Source organism: Callithrix jacchus, chromosome 5 (assembly GCF_049354715.1).
Source record: "Callithrix jacchus isolate 240 chromosome 5, calJac240_pri, whole genome shotgun sequence".
In the NCBI taxonomy this organism is placed as follows: Eukaryota; Metazoa; Chordata; class Mammalia; order Primates; family Cebidae; genus Callithrix; species Callithrix jacchus.
Window position 1 is genome coordinate 70943268 of NC_133506.1, and position 14721 is coordinate 70957988.

The window sequence follows — 14721 nt, forward strand, 5'->3', positions numbered from 1 at the left end:
GACCTCTGACCTCAACACCGGAGGGAGGATAGGGTATGTGCCCTGTACTTACGGTGAGGTGCGAGTTGGTGACAGTGACCGTGGCCTGCAGCCCTAGGGAGATGTTAGGCAGAGAGGGAGATGTGTAGAGGCTGAACTGGTTGGGGGAGCTGTCCAGAGGGAGGGCTCGGTGCTGGGGGAGCATCTGGGAAGCAGTCAGAAGAGACAGGTATGAGAGTGAGCAAAGAGGAGGCGACAAGGGAGGGCAACCCGGGGCCAAAGCCAAAGTCTCTAAATGGTGCCCAGTTCCCTCTACCCTGAGCTCCCACTGAGGGAGACTGAGCCATCAGAGATCTTCACAGTCCTGTGGGACAAATCCCCCTTCAAGGCAATTAATTCCAAGCAAGGACTCTCCAGCCTATTCATGTGGGCAGAGAGGTCTCTGGTGGGCACTCAGCCAGACAGACTGGAAGATGCTGTACTCTGCCTTCCAAGGGAGGGAGAACAGCTCTGTCCCACCCCAACCAGCCCTCAACCAGGCCTGTACCTCGGTAGGGATGTTGGGGACTGAGCCAGTAAAGCCATTCTCAGCGATGGTGCTGTGGGAGCTGTTAGGAGAGCTGGGGCCGGAGCCTGGTGCGCTGTTACACACGGACGACGCTATAGGAGAAGTGGCTGTCACCTGGGCCTGCTCTGAACTAGCCCCTGCCCCGCTGATTCCCAGACCCTCAGAAAAGGTAACAGGAGAGCAACCCTTACCCCCAGGCCCAGCACCTGTGATCTCAACAGCTCTCTTCTTAAAGGTGCTAATAACAGTCCCATCCTTGCGACGCAGGAGGGGACTGCTTCTCCGCTCTGCCACCTTCTGTTTTAGCCTTGAACGAACTTTCAAGTTGGGTTCAGAGGCTGGAGAGAAGGTAACCGAGGTTCAGATACATGAAGAGAGCACATACCTGCAGCCCAGTCCACTGTGGTCAGGGCTGACCCTGTCACAAAGCTCACCCCTGCCTCCCAGGAGCCATATTCTGGGATGCCAGGTTGGGGACTCACTTACCTGTTTTGCGGAGGGGGAAGTCGTCTCGACTGTCGTAGGGCCCAGGCAAAGGCAGTTTGTAGGAGGGAGGCGTCCCAGGGGGGCCACTCTGGGGAGGGGAACTCTGGTCCAAAGAAGCATGGTGGGCTCCCCTGGAGGTGGGGTTGAGGATGAAAGCAGATCGAGGTCACCACCCAGCCTGCTGGACCTGCCACCTGGCAATCTCCACTTATGAAAAATCCTTTGTATACAGGAAGAGGACATGGATTTGGGGAAGGAATGAGGAAATAAACGGGGATGGGGGCATCCTATCTCCAAGGAGAGATTGCAGGGCCCGTATATGGGCACCGGGCAGAAGCCCCTTGCCATCCTGTAGCCAGGCAGCCCCTGAGCGGCTCACCTCTGCCCACCCATGCCTGCCCAGGGCCATTACCAGCATTTGGGGTGCTGTGGGAGGGAATGGTTGAGGCCGCCTGGTGTGGGCTCCTTTGACTTCGACAAGAGGAATTCCTGGAGCCTCAGCTTTACCTCGGTGCTGGCGATGGCACCTGCAGGACAGGGCACAACTGACCTGGCTGCTTGGGGCCAGACCCCCCACGGCAGGGGCAGGTGTCACGGGCGGGGCCTCAGGAGGTCCCAGGAGGCCACGCCTTACTCTCTTTGCTCTTCTCCTTGTTCCGCAGGATAAGCAGCTGTTGCTCCAGCCGCTGCTTTTCCAGCTCTTCCTGCCGCTGCTGCTCCCGCTGCCGCTGCTGCTCCAGCTCCTGCTGCCGCTTGGCTGCCAGCATCTCCTGCTGCTGTTTGGCTGCCAGCATCTCCTGCTGCTGCTACAGGGGCATGGGGAGGGAGGCAGGAGTGAGCCAGGCCCTGGCAGGGGTCGGGGGTCAGAGGTCAGGGCGGCCCCCCAGACCCCCCTCGCTCACCTTGAGGTGCTTCTGCAGCTGGACCTCATGCTGCCTTGTCAGGTGGTCATGCTGTTTCTGGAACTCAGCGAACAGGAGCTGCTTCTGCAGCTGCTGCTGCTGCTTGAGCGCCAGGAGCTCCTGCTGCAGTTGCTGCTCCCGCAGTGTGGGGTCCACAGAGCCCACCAGAGCCCCCCGTAGCTCCACAGGGCTGTGGCTGCCTCCACCCCCACCCCCCATGGAGCTGGGCATGGCTCCTGGCAGCACCGGCTTCACCTCCACTGCGGGCAGAAGAGACAGGAAGGAGTTAGCGGACCCAGCCCCAGACTGCAGCCATGCCTGGGGCCCAAAGGCTACTGGGTAGGATTCTAGGAGACCCAAAGAGAACAGAGATAGAGGGGAAGTCAAATCCCTCTGCTCCATGGATGCAACATTTGGCCTTAATTAAATGAGGCTAAAGCCATGAAATTCAATAGGAAAATATGGGCCGAGTGTGGTGGCTCACACCTGTAATTCCAGCACTTTGGAAAGCTGAGGCAGGTGGATCACTTGAGGCCAGGAGTTGGAGACCAGCCTGGCCAACATGGTGAAACCCCCTCTTCTAAAAATACAAAAATTAGCTGAGCGTGATGGTGCACACCTGTAATCCCAGCTACCCAGGTCACTGAGGCAGGAGAATCACTTTATACCCTGGGAGGCGGAGGCTGCAGTGAGCCAAGATCTGCAGCTGCACTCCAGCCCGGGCAACAGAGCAAGACTATCTCAAACAAAAAGAAAATATGCATAAGCATGAAGCTGTACCTGACAGATTTTGAGTACTAAACACATTTTATATATGTGTGTGTGTGTGTGTCTATCTACCTACATATATATTAGAGACAAGGTCTTGCTGTGTCACCCAGGCTGGAATGCAATGGCATGATCATGGCTCACGATAGCCTCGACCTCAAGCAACTCTCCTGCCTCAGCTTTCCAAGTAGCTGGGACTACAGGAGCACGCCAATGCACCAGGCTAATTTTTAAATCTTTAGTAGAGACAGGGTCTCACTATGTTGCCCAGGCTGGCCTTTAACCCCTAGGCTCAAGTGATCCTCCCACCTCAGCCTCCCAAAGTGCTAGGAGTATAGATGTGAGCCACTGCCCAGCCTTCAACACATAATATTGTCATTGATAATCAACACACCTCTGGGCATTTTATAAGAATGACTCATTTAAATGTCATGGTCAGGTAGAACTTGGGTACTATTATCACCCCATTTTCCTGATGAGGAAACTGAGGTTTAGAGAAGTTTAAGTAGCAACCAAACACAGCCAGGCAATCAAAGAACCAGAATGTGAGTGCAAATCCTAAGCTTTTAACCACTGTCCTGTGCCCACTCCCATTTCTCAACACCATGCTCCATGCAAAGCCTCATACTAGAAGAGAAACTGAGGCACAGAGGTTGGTTCTAGAACTGATGGGGCCCTTGGTAACTTTAGGAGAGGCTGGTGGAGACCTTCTGGATATTCCTTTTCTCTGTCCCATTCTGGGGCCTCATCCCTGTCTGGGGCAGGAGGGAGAGGCTGTGGGAATGGGGGTGGGGTGGGAACAGAAGGCCTTGGGGAAAGGGAGTGCAGGGCTGCACCAAGCCCAAGACAGGAGGGAGCTGGGAGTCAGACTCGCTTCCTTTGCTGGATTATCTCCTTTCAACAGTTTTATTGTAATTACCCTGAAAATGCCACTATATATAGAGTGAGCCAAACAGCAGCTGTGCCTGGGGGGAGGGGGAATGAGAGGATGGGCGGGCGGGCAGCAGGGAGGAGGTGGGAGGAGGAGACAGGAAAGGAAAGGGAATCAGACAGGAAGAAGGGTAAGGGCAGGGAGAGGGTGGGAGCTTCGGCAGAGATCTCAGAACTCTCGTCCTAGGGAGGACCGTCTGGGGAGACTGCCAGGGAGGGAAAGGCAGTGGAGGGAGGGCCTGCTGGGTTCCCAGACCTTGGATCCAGGCCCCACGTGGACAATGGACCGAGCGGCTCAGGGAGTGCACGAGGTTCCAATGGGCTTATGGGAAGGCCGGGTCTCCACCTCTTTGTCCCTACACAAGGTCTTCTGGTCACTGCATGTCACTCCCCACCACTGCCCTGTGGTTGTCAAGACAACTGGGCAAACACCACACCAGCAGGGAGCCCCAAGCCCAGCCCATGCCCCACAAAGCCTCCAGCCAGGAAGGGGAAGGCAGGATACCTCACTGCCTCGGAAGGCGGAAGTGAGAGAGGCAGGGCCAACCCATTCCTGTTTCTCTTCTACTTCTTTCTCCAAAGAAAGCCCTCACTCTCCTGGATACAGCCCAGGGAGGTCACGAGGGGCTGAGAAGGCCCTCCTGTGGCAAAGTGGCCCACTCCGGCCCAGGGCTGGGCAGAAAGGACTCCAATATTCTGGCTACGAGTGCTTCTGCCTTCATGAGCTGGCCTCTCTCCAGGCCACCCCCCAGCATTAAGAGGAGAGAGAGAAAAAAAACAAGTTGGTTTTTTTTCTGAGAGTCTTACTACAACCTCCACGGCCTGGGTTTAAGCGATTCTCCTGCCTCAGACTCCCAAGTGGCTGGGATTATAGATGTGCACCCCCAGGCCCAGCTAATTTCTGTATTTTTAGTAGAAGCAGGGTTTCACCATGTTGGTGAGGCTGGTCTTGAACTCCTGACCATAGGTGATCCACGTGCCTCGGCCTCCCAAAGTGCTGGGATTATAGCCCATCGCACCGGCTGAAAATTTTTCAGAGAAGAGAGGAAAGTGGGAGGTGGGAGGTGGCAAAGGGTGGGCTAAGAGAGGCCCCCACACCTGTGTAGGTGGATCTGGATATCTCTCCAGAGAACCTAGCACTGAATGAGTGTCACCAAAGCAGGAGCAAGACCTGCTGGAGGCCAAGGCCATGCCGCCGGCATGCCACTGCAGCCGCAGCGATGTCAGGCCTGGAGCTACAGTTGGAGCCACAGCCCTATTGGTATGCAGGTGGCAGGGTGGGCAGAGGGCTCTGCCATGCAGCCTTGTTCCTATGCGAATTGGAAGCACAGGCGACTCCAGAATATTACTTTGCAGGGCCTGGGTGGCATGCAGCACGCCTGGAGTATGACCTCTGGAACCCCCTGCAGGTAGGGTGGGGTGGGAGACAGTAAAGGCTAAGCACGATGTCTGTGCGATGTCGCAGTCCCCACCAGCCAGCCTCTTCTCCCCTAAGCATGATTGGGAACATTCCTCTGTGGTTTGCCCGCCAGCCATACTGACGACTCTGTGGCCACAAGGCCAGAGCCACATGTGCAGAAGTGGCCAGATGTGGCCAGAGGGTGGGGTTACACATACTCACTCACCCTCCTTCCCAACCCATGTCCTGCCCCAGCACCAGGAGGAAGGGTCCTTGGAAACTGCAGAAGGCCTTCCTGGAGGTAGCCAGCCACGGTCCACGATGGTGGCAAGGAAATGGCAGCCAGCTCAGGACTCCCCAGCCCGTGAAGTACTCAGCAAGGCCCTGAGCTGGCCGGACGATTATCTGTTCTTAGGCAAGGCTGGCTTGGCCCGTGGAATTCTGATCACTAAGCCAAGCAGTGGACGGGCTTCAACCTGCTGCTCCCGGCAACAGCAGGGTTGCAGGAGCCGGATGCCAGCCCGCCCGCCCAGGGAAGGGCAGGGGTCCAAGCACTCCCAGCTCCCAGCAGATAACCCTGCCTCAGGCTGGAACTGCTGCCAGCAGTACTGGCTTCCCTTGTAGGAGCCCTGCAGAGAGCACATGGGCTCAGGAAGGGGAATCTCCCACCAGACTGTCACTGCCACTGCAGCCGCAGCGATGTCAGGCCTGGAGCTACAGTGGGAGCCACAGCCCTATTGGTATGCAGGTGGCAGGGTGGGCAGAGGGCTCTGCCATGCAGCCTTGTTCCTATGTGAATTGGAAGCACAGGCGACTCCAGAATATTACTTTGCAGGGCCTGGGTGGCATGCAGCACCCTGGGGGTTTGCCAGGTGGCAACCTGTCCACCCAAAGTTGAAGGGGCCATGGCTGCTCGGCCTAAATCAAGGAAAGGAGGGGCATGGAGCCCCATGAGTAGATCTGCAAGGCACAGACCCTGGAGCTTGGCTAGGCTTGCACTCTCTCAACGATCTGTCTCCTCTGCCAGCCCAGCATGAGCAGAGCAGGTGGCAGCAGCTGCCATCAGCACCAAGCACCTGGAAGGGGAACTGGGTGTGTCATGATAGGAAGAGGCTCTTGGCCACCTCCTGGTGGACCAAAGGTGGCTGGAGACCCTCTGGGAAAAGAAGAGGGTAGATGGGCCAGGCGTGGTGGCTCACGCCTGTAATCCCAGCACTTTGGGAGGCTGAGCCAGGAGGATCACCTGAGGTAGGAGTTCAAGACCAGTTTGGCCAAGAAGGCAAAACCCCATCTCTACCAAAAAATATAAAAATTGGCCCAGCGCGGTGGCTCAACACCTGTAATCCCAGCACTTTGGAAGGCCAAGGCGGGCGGATTACTAGGTCAGGAGATCGAGACCACCCTGGCCAATATAGTGAAACTCCGTCTCTACTAAAAGTATAAAAATTAGCTGGACGTAGAGGCAGGAGACTTGTTTGAACCCAGGAGGCAGAGGTTGCAGTGATCTGAGATTGAGCCACTGCACTCCAGCCTGGTGACAGAGCAAGACTCCATCTCAAAAAAAAAAAAAAAAAAGCCGGGTGTGGTATCGAGCACTTGTAATCACTAAAAAATACAAAAATTAACTGGGCATGGCAGCGGGTACTTGCAATCTCAGCTATTCAGGAGGCTGAGGCAGGGAGAATTGCTTGAACCTGGGAGGTGGAGGTTGCAGTAAGCCTAGACCATGCCACTGCACTCTAGCCTGGGTGACAGAGCGAGACTCCATCTCAAGAAAAAAAAAAAGAGGGCAGCCAAAGGGACAATGTTTCCTAAGAGGATAGGTCAGGAGCTCTAGCTAGCAAAGAGCCCCACTGAAAGGCTGGTTGGGGGCGGGTGCGGTGGCTCACGCCTGTAATCCCAGTACTTTGGAAGGCTGAGGCTGGCGGATCACCTGAGGTTGGGAGTTCGAGACCAACATGACCAACATGGAGAAACTCCATCTCTAATAAAAATACAAAATTGGGCCGGGCACAGTGGCTCACGCCTGTAATCCCAGCACTTTGGAAGGCCAAGGTGGGTGGATCACGAGGTCAAGAGATCGAGACCATCCTGGTCAACATGGTGAAACCCCGTCTCTACTAAAAATACAAAAAATTAGCTGGGCATGGTGGCACGCACCTGTAGTCCCAGCTACTCGGGAGGCTGAGGCAGAATTGCCTGAACCCAGGAGGCGGAGCTGCCATGAGCTGAGATCGTGCCATTGCACTTCAGCCTGGGTAACAAGAGCGAAACTCCGTCTCCAAAAAAAAAAAAAAATTAGCCAGGCATGGTAGTACATGCCTGTAATTCCAGCTACTTGGGAGGCTGAAGCAGAAGACTCACTTAAACCCAGGAGGCAGAGGTTGCATTGAGCCGAGATTATACCATTGCACTCCAGCCTGGGCAACAAGAGTGAAACCGTGTCTCAAAAAAAAAGGAAACAAAAGGCCAGGGAAAGGTCACAGAGGAGGACAAGGCACTGGGTCATTCCCTCTGATGGGAATCAAGAGCAGGCCCCTAACAGAGCCACCTCCTGTGGAGGTTGGAGGCAAGACTGGGGAAAAGCCCTGGGCCCCCACACCTGGCTCTATACTTTCCTCTTTCCTAGGACTAAGAGCCTTCCTCCTCCTGGGAGTGGTGGCCTCAGGAACAAGCAGCAGCACCATCCTGTCCTCTGGTTTTCTGCAGGGCCGACCGCCCTGCCTCCATGGAAAGTCCTAGCCTGGGTGGCTGGGTAGGCGGGGCTGTGTGTTTCTAGCTATGCCAGAGACGGGAAAATAGCAAAGCTCTGGCTCAGGAGCTGCCCTGCCCAGCTCACAGGCACAAGTGGCCATGGGCAGCGCACCACCTGAGTGACACTTCCTTCCCATCCTGTTGGGCCTGCCTCCTCTTCAGGAACCCCATTAGTCCAGTGGGGGCTTCTGCGGCAGATTCTTCAGGCAACTTGAGGGAGAGCCTACCCCTCTGGGGAAGATGATGTAGGTGCTCATGGCACAACCCCTGAGACTACTGCCAGCACAGCCTTGGTCTACAAAAAAGGGTGTCCAGGCAAAGAGACACTGCCTCCAAGCAGACAAGTGGCTCTGGGCCATGAGGGGCAGGTTTTAGCAGTGCCTTGGGAACAAGAGTTCACAATAAAAAACATCTAGCTTCCCAAGAGCAAGGCCAGGCCTCCCTCCTGCTCTGAACACACCACGAGCTGCTGCCCAGTTCCAAGCCCTCTCTCAGAGACAACACCTCCAGCTCAGAATCCCTGTGACAAGGAACCCTGGCCAGCAGGGAAATGGGACCTTCAGTTCCCCCTAGAGAAGCCCTGGGGGGAGGTTGCTGCTGGCACAGTGCGGACCCGCCCGGCAGACCCAAGCGGCTTAGCACCCACCTCTAAAATAAATAAAAAATAAGAATAAAATTAATTTTTAAAAGATCCTGCTCCAGGAGCCACCAGCCCATAAGGCTAGGAGAAGGGAACCCAGGGGGCATACAGGACAAGGCATGGGGCATTATTATTATTATTTTTTGAGACGGAGACTTACTCTGTCACCAGGCTGGAGTGCAGTGGCATGATCTTGGCTCACTGCAACCTCTACCTCCTGGGTTCAAGTGATTCTCCCGCCTCAGCCTCCTGGGTAGCTGGGACTACAAGCATGTGCCAACATGCCCAGCTAATTTTTGTATTTTTAGTAGAGACCAGGTTTCACTATGTTGGCCAGGCTGATCTCGAACGCCTGACCTTGTGATCCATCTGCCTCAGCCTCCCAAATTGCTGGGATTACAGGCATGAGCCACCGCGCCCAGCAGCATGGGGCATTATTATGCCTCTTGGAATGTCTATACAGGACATAAATCAGGCCTGTGCAGACACTCCCCGGATCTGAGGAGCTGCCTTCACAAGAAAGAGAGAGTGAAAGGGACCTTGGAGATCAAGTTTGAACACCCTCATGGCACAGGCGAGAAAACCAAGCCTCTTAGGCTGCTCTGCAAACAATACTACCAGCTAAGCAGCAGCAAAACAGGGATCTGAACCCAGGTGTCCTGACTCCCGGTAGAAGGCAGGTTCCCGCTCAACACACACACGTGCAGCCTGGCTCCCATGTGGGGTATCCTATGTGCTCAGTGTCAGCCAGCCCGGGGACAGCTGAGGTTCTCAAAAACAAGAAAGAGGGGATGAGACAGGGGGAGGGGGTGGGGGAGGTTATATGGGGGCTGGTGTTCAACTTTGCTCCTGAGCCCCCTTCTCTCCTTGGGCTAAAGCCCCCTCAGGGAGGAATATCACTGACCAAGTCGTCTCCAGTATTGACAGAAAACAAAGCCTCTTCTCAGAACCCCAGGAGGCCCCTGAGGCCAGATTGGTTCCTGTGCTCAAGGAGAACAAACTGGAGTCACTGACAGGCCCAGCACATAGGGCTGTGTAGGTTGCATCCTGCACATGGGCTGTCAGCTAAAGAGGTGAGTTGGGGCTGAAATCTCGCCCAAGCTCCAATTGCTGGGCCACGCACACTGGCATGAGGACGTATTCACCCAGAAGGGCCACCTTTTAAAAATCTGCACAAAAGAAGTTTTTATGTGGATTAGCAATGTTCCTACCCAGAGACCTGAGTTCCAACTCCAGCTCTCACTTACTGTGTGACCTTGGGCAGGTTCCTTTTTTTTTTTTTTTGAGACGGAGTCTCGCTCTATCGCTCAGGCTGGAGCGCAGTGGCTCACTGCAACCTGCGCCTCCCCGGTTCAAGCGATTCTCCTGCCTCAGCCTCCCGAGTAGCTGAGACTACAGGTGTGTGACACTACACTCAGCTAATTTCTGTATTTTTAGTAGAGGCAGGGTTTCACCATGTTGGCCAGGATGGTCCCAATCTCGTGACCTTGTTATATGCCCGCCTTGGCCTCCCAAAGTGCTGGGATTACAGGCATAAGCCACCATGCCTGGCCAGGTTCCCTTTTTTTAAGAGACAGCCCTGGGTAACTGGCCCACCCTAGAGGGCAGAGTCTGCCACCAGTACCCACTCCCTTAGGACCTCCCTCACCAGGCTGGGGAGTCAGCAGCTTCTAATTACCTTGTTCTGTCTCTTGGAGATTGAGGAAAGGCTCTTGTTCCTGTCCTGGCCTGAGGGAGTTTGGAAGGAGGCGGAGAACAGCATTTCACACCCTTAGCCCATGACGCTGTGACACCGATGACCCCTCCCCAGCAAGGACGGTTTCCCATGATCTATTTCTGTGCTCTTGTGTGACTAGTGAGGCCAATTTAGGCTCAACAGGTTCTACCACAATTCAGATACTATTTCCACATAGGCAAGCTGGGTCTGACTCTTACCTAGCAATTTTCACAATTCCTTAAGTAACACAAGTGAACACACATCACATAGTGGTTAAGAGCAAGGGCTCTGGAGTGAGAGGATGCTAGGGTTCAAGTCAGGCACTCCCCCTTCATAGGGCAAGGTATGGGGCACCTCCCTGTGTTCCATGCAGGCATCTGTAAACTAGGAGGCAGAACAGCACCCACCTCCCAGGGTAGTTAGGCTCTCGAGAATGCACGCGGAGGAGCCTGGCACAGGGCCTGGGAAGATCAAGAGGTGCCAGGCAGGGCTATTATTAATGTCCTGACATTTTTTGTGTCCTGAACTCTTCTGGCAACCTAGTCAAGCCTGTGGACCACTTCCCAGGATGTTCCTTTTTTTTTTTCATTTTTGAGATGGAGTTTCACTCTTGTTGCCCAGGCTGGAGTGCAATGGTGCAGTCTCAGCTCAATGCAACCTCCACTTCCCAAGTTCAAGGGATTCTCCTGCCTCAGCCTCCCAACTAGCTGGGATTACAGGTGTGCACCACCACACCCAGCTAATTTTGTATTTTAGTAGAGACGGAGTTTCACCATGTTGACCAGGCAGGTTTTGAACCCCTGACCTCAGGTGATCCACCTGCCTTGGCCTCCCAAAGTGCTGGGATTATAGGCGTGAGCCACCCACCATGCCTGGCCATCTCAGGAAATTTCTAAAGTGCATAAAATCAGCCAGGTGCAGTGGCTCACACCTGTAATCCCTTGGGGGCCCGAGGCAGGTGATCACTTGAGGTCAGGAGTTGGAGACCAGCCTGGCCAACGTGGTGAAACCCCGTCTCCACTAAAAATACAAAAATTAGCCAGGTGTGGTGGCTCATGTACTCGGGAGGCTGAGGCAGGAGAATCACTTAAACCCAGAGACAGAGGTTGCAGTGAGCTGAGATTGCACCACTGTACTCCAGCCTGGGCAACCAAGCAAGATTCCATCTCCCCAAAAAAATTTAAAAAATAAAGTGCATAAAATGAAATACTTAGAATTCCCAAGTCTTTTAAGTGGGGCCAACTTCACAGACCACCTGGATTCTAAGGGTGCCAGCCTCAGACTCCCACCAGAGGGATGGATGTCTTAGCACTCATTTCAGACTGAAGGTCACTCTGTGGTCCTGTCACAAACAAAGCCTTCCTGTGGGTGGCACACAACACAAGCTGGTGCACCCAGGGGCTGCGTATCGATGCCAGAGAAGGAAACTCTGAGAGTAGCCTCCCTCCCACTTCCAAACTTCCAGGCCATCTCACCTGCCTCACTGCCTCCAGGAAGGGCCACTCTGTGCTCTATGGCTCAGGCCACAGCTGTAGGATCCCTTTTGTCCCTCAAAAACATTGCTTAGCACAGCTGAGCACAAGTTTTGGTGCTTGCTCTCGGACCCCCCCAGCTGCAAGCAGTCCAAAATTCTTCCCCAGTCTCTAATCTCACTAAGCCCCACTGCAGGAGAGAGAGCTCTCCAGTTCTATTCCACATCCTCCTGGGGTGAGGACATGGGAGACCCTAAGCCCCTCTTCCCACAAAGCAGACACAACGTGAAACTGACCTCAGAGACCCTTAGAGTGTCAGGGAAGGAAGGGCCTGAAGATCAGCAACTCAATTCCCCCAGTTTTCAGAGAAGGAAAGTGAGGCCAGAGAAGGAAGAGACTTGTCCAAGGTCACCCGAAAAGGAGATGGAGGACCCAGGGCTTAATCCCTGCTCTTCTGGCTCTCTCTCTGCTCCCCACTAAAAAACAGAAGGGGAAACACTGAGGCCCAGTGTCAAACTAAATGAGGGATGCAGCAAGGAGCTGAACTCTGTATTAAGGATCCAGAGACCTAAACAAGGGCACCTGGTTGGCCCCAGAACGTCAGAGCCCAGGCATGCAGAGAGAATGCGGTCGAGTGTAGGGAACCCCCCAGAAACTTTGAAGCAGACTGACTCAAGGACCTTAATTAAGCTCAAGGGATCAGAGCCCTGGTGGAAGGCACAAAGCACCTCTCACTGGTGCAGATGGAGTTAGTGGTTGATCCTTGGGCGGGCTCTCTGGAGAAGCAGATTCACATTTCCCAGTCCAGCCATTTTCCGGCATACACCTGGGCACAAAGCTACTGGCAAGTAAAAGGTACACTAATCATTCAAAGTCTGCAGCTGTCGCTAGGACTGTTTGCTCCACACCTGGGGTGGAATGCCAGGGGCTCCAGAGAAGATCTGCCTCCATCATCAGGCACAGCACAGCCCTGGGTGTCCAGCAGGGTGCCCTGCCCGGCTGGCTGTTTGCCATAATCCCCTTCCACTGGGGTTTAGACACCTGCTCCCTGGTAGCTGGAAACATCCTCTCTCCTGACTGACAGGCAGCTGGGAGCTGGGTTCACTCTCTCTGGGGTGATGGCCTCCCTCCTCCTGCATAGGCCCTTCTCCCAGCAGTCCCAAGACCCACCAAGGCCTTCCAGGAATGCTGATGATCCACTGGCTGACTGCTGGGCCCTGTGACCCCTGTCCATTCATCCCTCACTCAAAGCATGGTCTGAGTCTATTCCCATCAGAATCACGTGAGAGATGAGTTTAAATCATTGGTTCCTGGGTTGCCCTAGAGAATCCAAACCTTTGTGGTGAGGACGGGGTGTCAAGGCCTGAGAATCTGCATTTTAATACCTTTCCTTGGTAATTCTGATACAACCAAAAGTTGGAGAACCACTGCCTCACAGTGTCCCCAGGCTGCCTGCACTCATTTCTGCTGCCAACCTGACAGCTGTTACAGCTGTGTGTGTGGACACAGTTAATCTGATTTCCTGTCTGGCAGCTGTGTGGCAGGGAAGGGAGAGCTGAGGGTCTCAAAAACAAGAAGAGGGGATGAGGTGGGGGAGGGGGACAGAGGAGGCTGTATGCGGGGGCTGGTATTCAACGTTGTTCCTGAGCCCTCTTCTGTCTTTGGGCTAAAGTCCCCTTAGGGAGGAAGATCGCTGACCAAATGGTCCTTAGTATTTACAGAAAACAAAGCCTCCTCTCAGAACCCCACCAGGCCCCTGAAGCCAGAATGGTTCCTGTGCTCTAGGAGCACAATGGACACTGCACTGACAGGCCCAGCACATAGGGTTGTGTAGGCTGCATCCTGCACATGGGCTGTCAGCTAAAGGAGTGAGTTGGGGCTAAAATCTCGCCCAAGCTCCAATCGCCAGGCCACACACACTGGCATAAGGATCCATCTATCCAGAAGAAGGTCCACTTTTTAAAAATCTGCACAAAAGCTTTTATGTGGATTAGCAATTTCCCTACCTGAGTAGGAACCAGAGACCTGAGTTCAAATTCCAGCTCTCACTTACTGTGTGACCTTGGGCAGGTTCCCTTTTTTAAGAGAGACGGTCTTGTTATAGCGCCCAGGCTGGAGGGCAGAGATCATGTCTTACTGCAGCCTCAAATTCCTGGGCTCAAGCAATCCTCCTGCCTCAGCCTCCTGAGTAGCTAGAACTACAGGTACATGCCACTATGCCTGGATAATTTTTTTAACATTTTTTTGTAGAGACAGGGTCTGGCTGTGTTACTCAGGCTGGTCTCAAACTCCTAGCCTAAAGTGATCCTCCCTGCCTCAGCCTCCCAAAGTGCTGGGATTACAGGTATGAACTACCATGTGCAGCAAGTCCCTTAAGCAGGTCCCTTAACCTCCCTTGAACCTTCTCAATTGTAAAGTACGGCTATGGCTCATGCCTGTACTCTCAGCATTTTGGGAGGCTGAGGCAGACGGATCACGAGGTCAGGAGTTCGAGACTAGCCTGGCTAACACAATGAAACCCCGTCTCTACTAAAAATACAAAAATTAGCTGGGCATGGTGGCGCATATTAATTCCCAGCTACTTGGGAGGCTGAGGCAGGAAAATCACTTGAACCCAGAAGGCGGAGGTTATGATGAGCCGAGATCGCACCACTGCACTCTAGCCTGGGCAACAGAGCAAGACTTTACTTAAAAAAAAAAAAGAGAGAGAGAGATGTTAAAGAAAGTACCTGATAGCCTTGTCACTTAGTGCATTGTAGTAGTTCCACTCACACCCTGAGTCTTGCCCTTCCTACCTTCCTGGCAGGCTTACACCTACATACCTACACACACAACCAAACCTGGAAAGTCTGAAGAGCATAAGCAAGAATATTCACGGAAAGCCCCAAGGCCAAACCTGGACCCCATGGCACTTCCCCGTGTCCACAGCATTCCTTCCTGGCACAAGCAGGATTCACACCCTCCCTCCACGGGAAAAGCCGACTCCTCCTCCATGCCTTCTTATAAAGTCCTGCACATTGTCTGGGCATCAGCTCCACCCAGTACAGGACAAAGGGGAATCCAGGGCCCACATAAGGAAGGCAGAGAATTCCCCAGCTCTGTGTCC

The 14721-nt window shown here is 54.1% G+C and overlaps 1 protein-coding gene across 50 annotated transcripts in view; it reads right to left on the reverse strand.

Moving 5' to 3' along the window:
• Window positions 1–14721, reverse strand: part of HDAC5 (histone deacetylase 5) — a 44404-nt gene that overhangs the window by 13889 nt on the left and 15794 nt on the right. For 19 of the 50 annotated variants that reach the window (XM_078372613.1, XM_078372603.1, XM_035303029.3 and 16 more), the window contains 7 exons: window positions 1936–2195; window positions 1668–1839; window positions 1446–1560; window positions 1034–1164; window positions 739–885; window positions 527–639; window positions 53–184 (listed from right to left, as the gene is read on the reverse strand). In XM_078372613.1, coding sequence (XP_078228739.1) covers window positions 53–184; window positions 527–639; window positions 739–885; window positions 1034–1164; window positions 1446–1560; window positions 1668–1839; window positions 1936–2195 — 1070 coding nt within the window. Of the gene's footprint in view, window positions 1–52; window positions 185–526; window positions 640–738; window positions 886–1033; window positions 1165–1445; window positions 1561–1667; window positions 1840–1935; window positions 2196–10104; window positions 10155–11911; window positions 12092–14721 lie in introns of all 50 variants that reach the window. The other 31 variants (XM_035303030.3, XM_078372617.1, XM_054256984.2 and 28 more) reach the window with 7 other exon arrangements.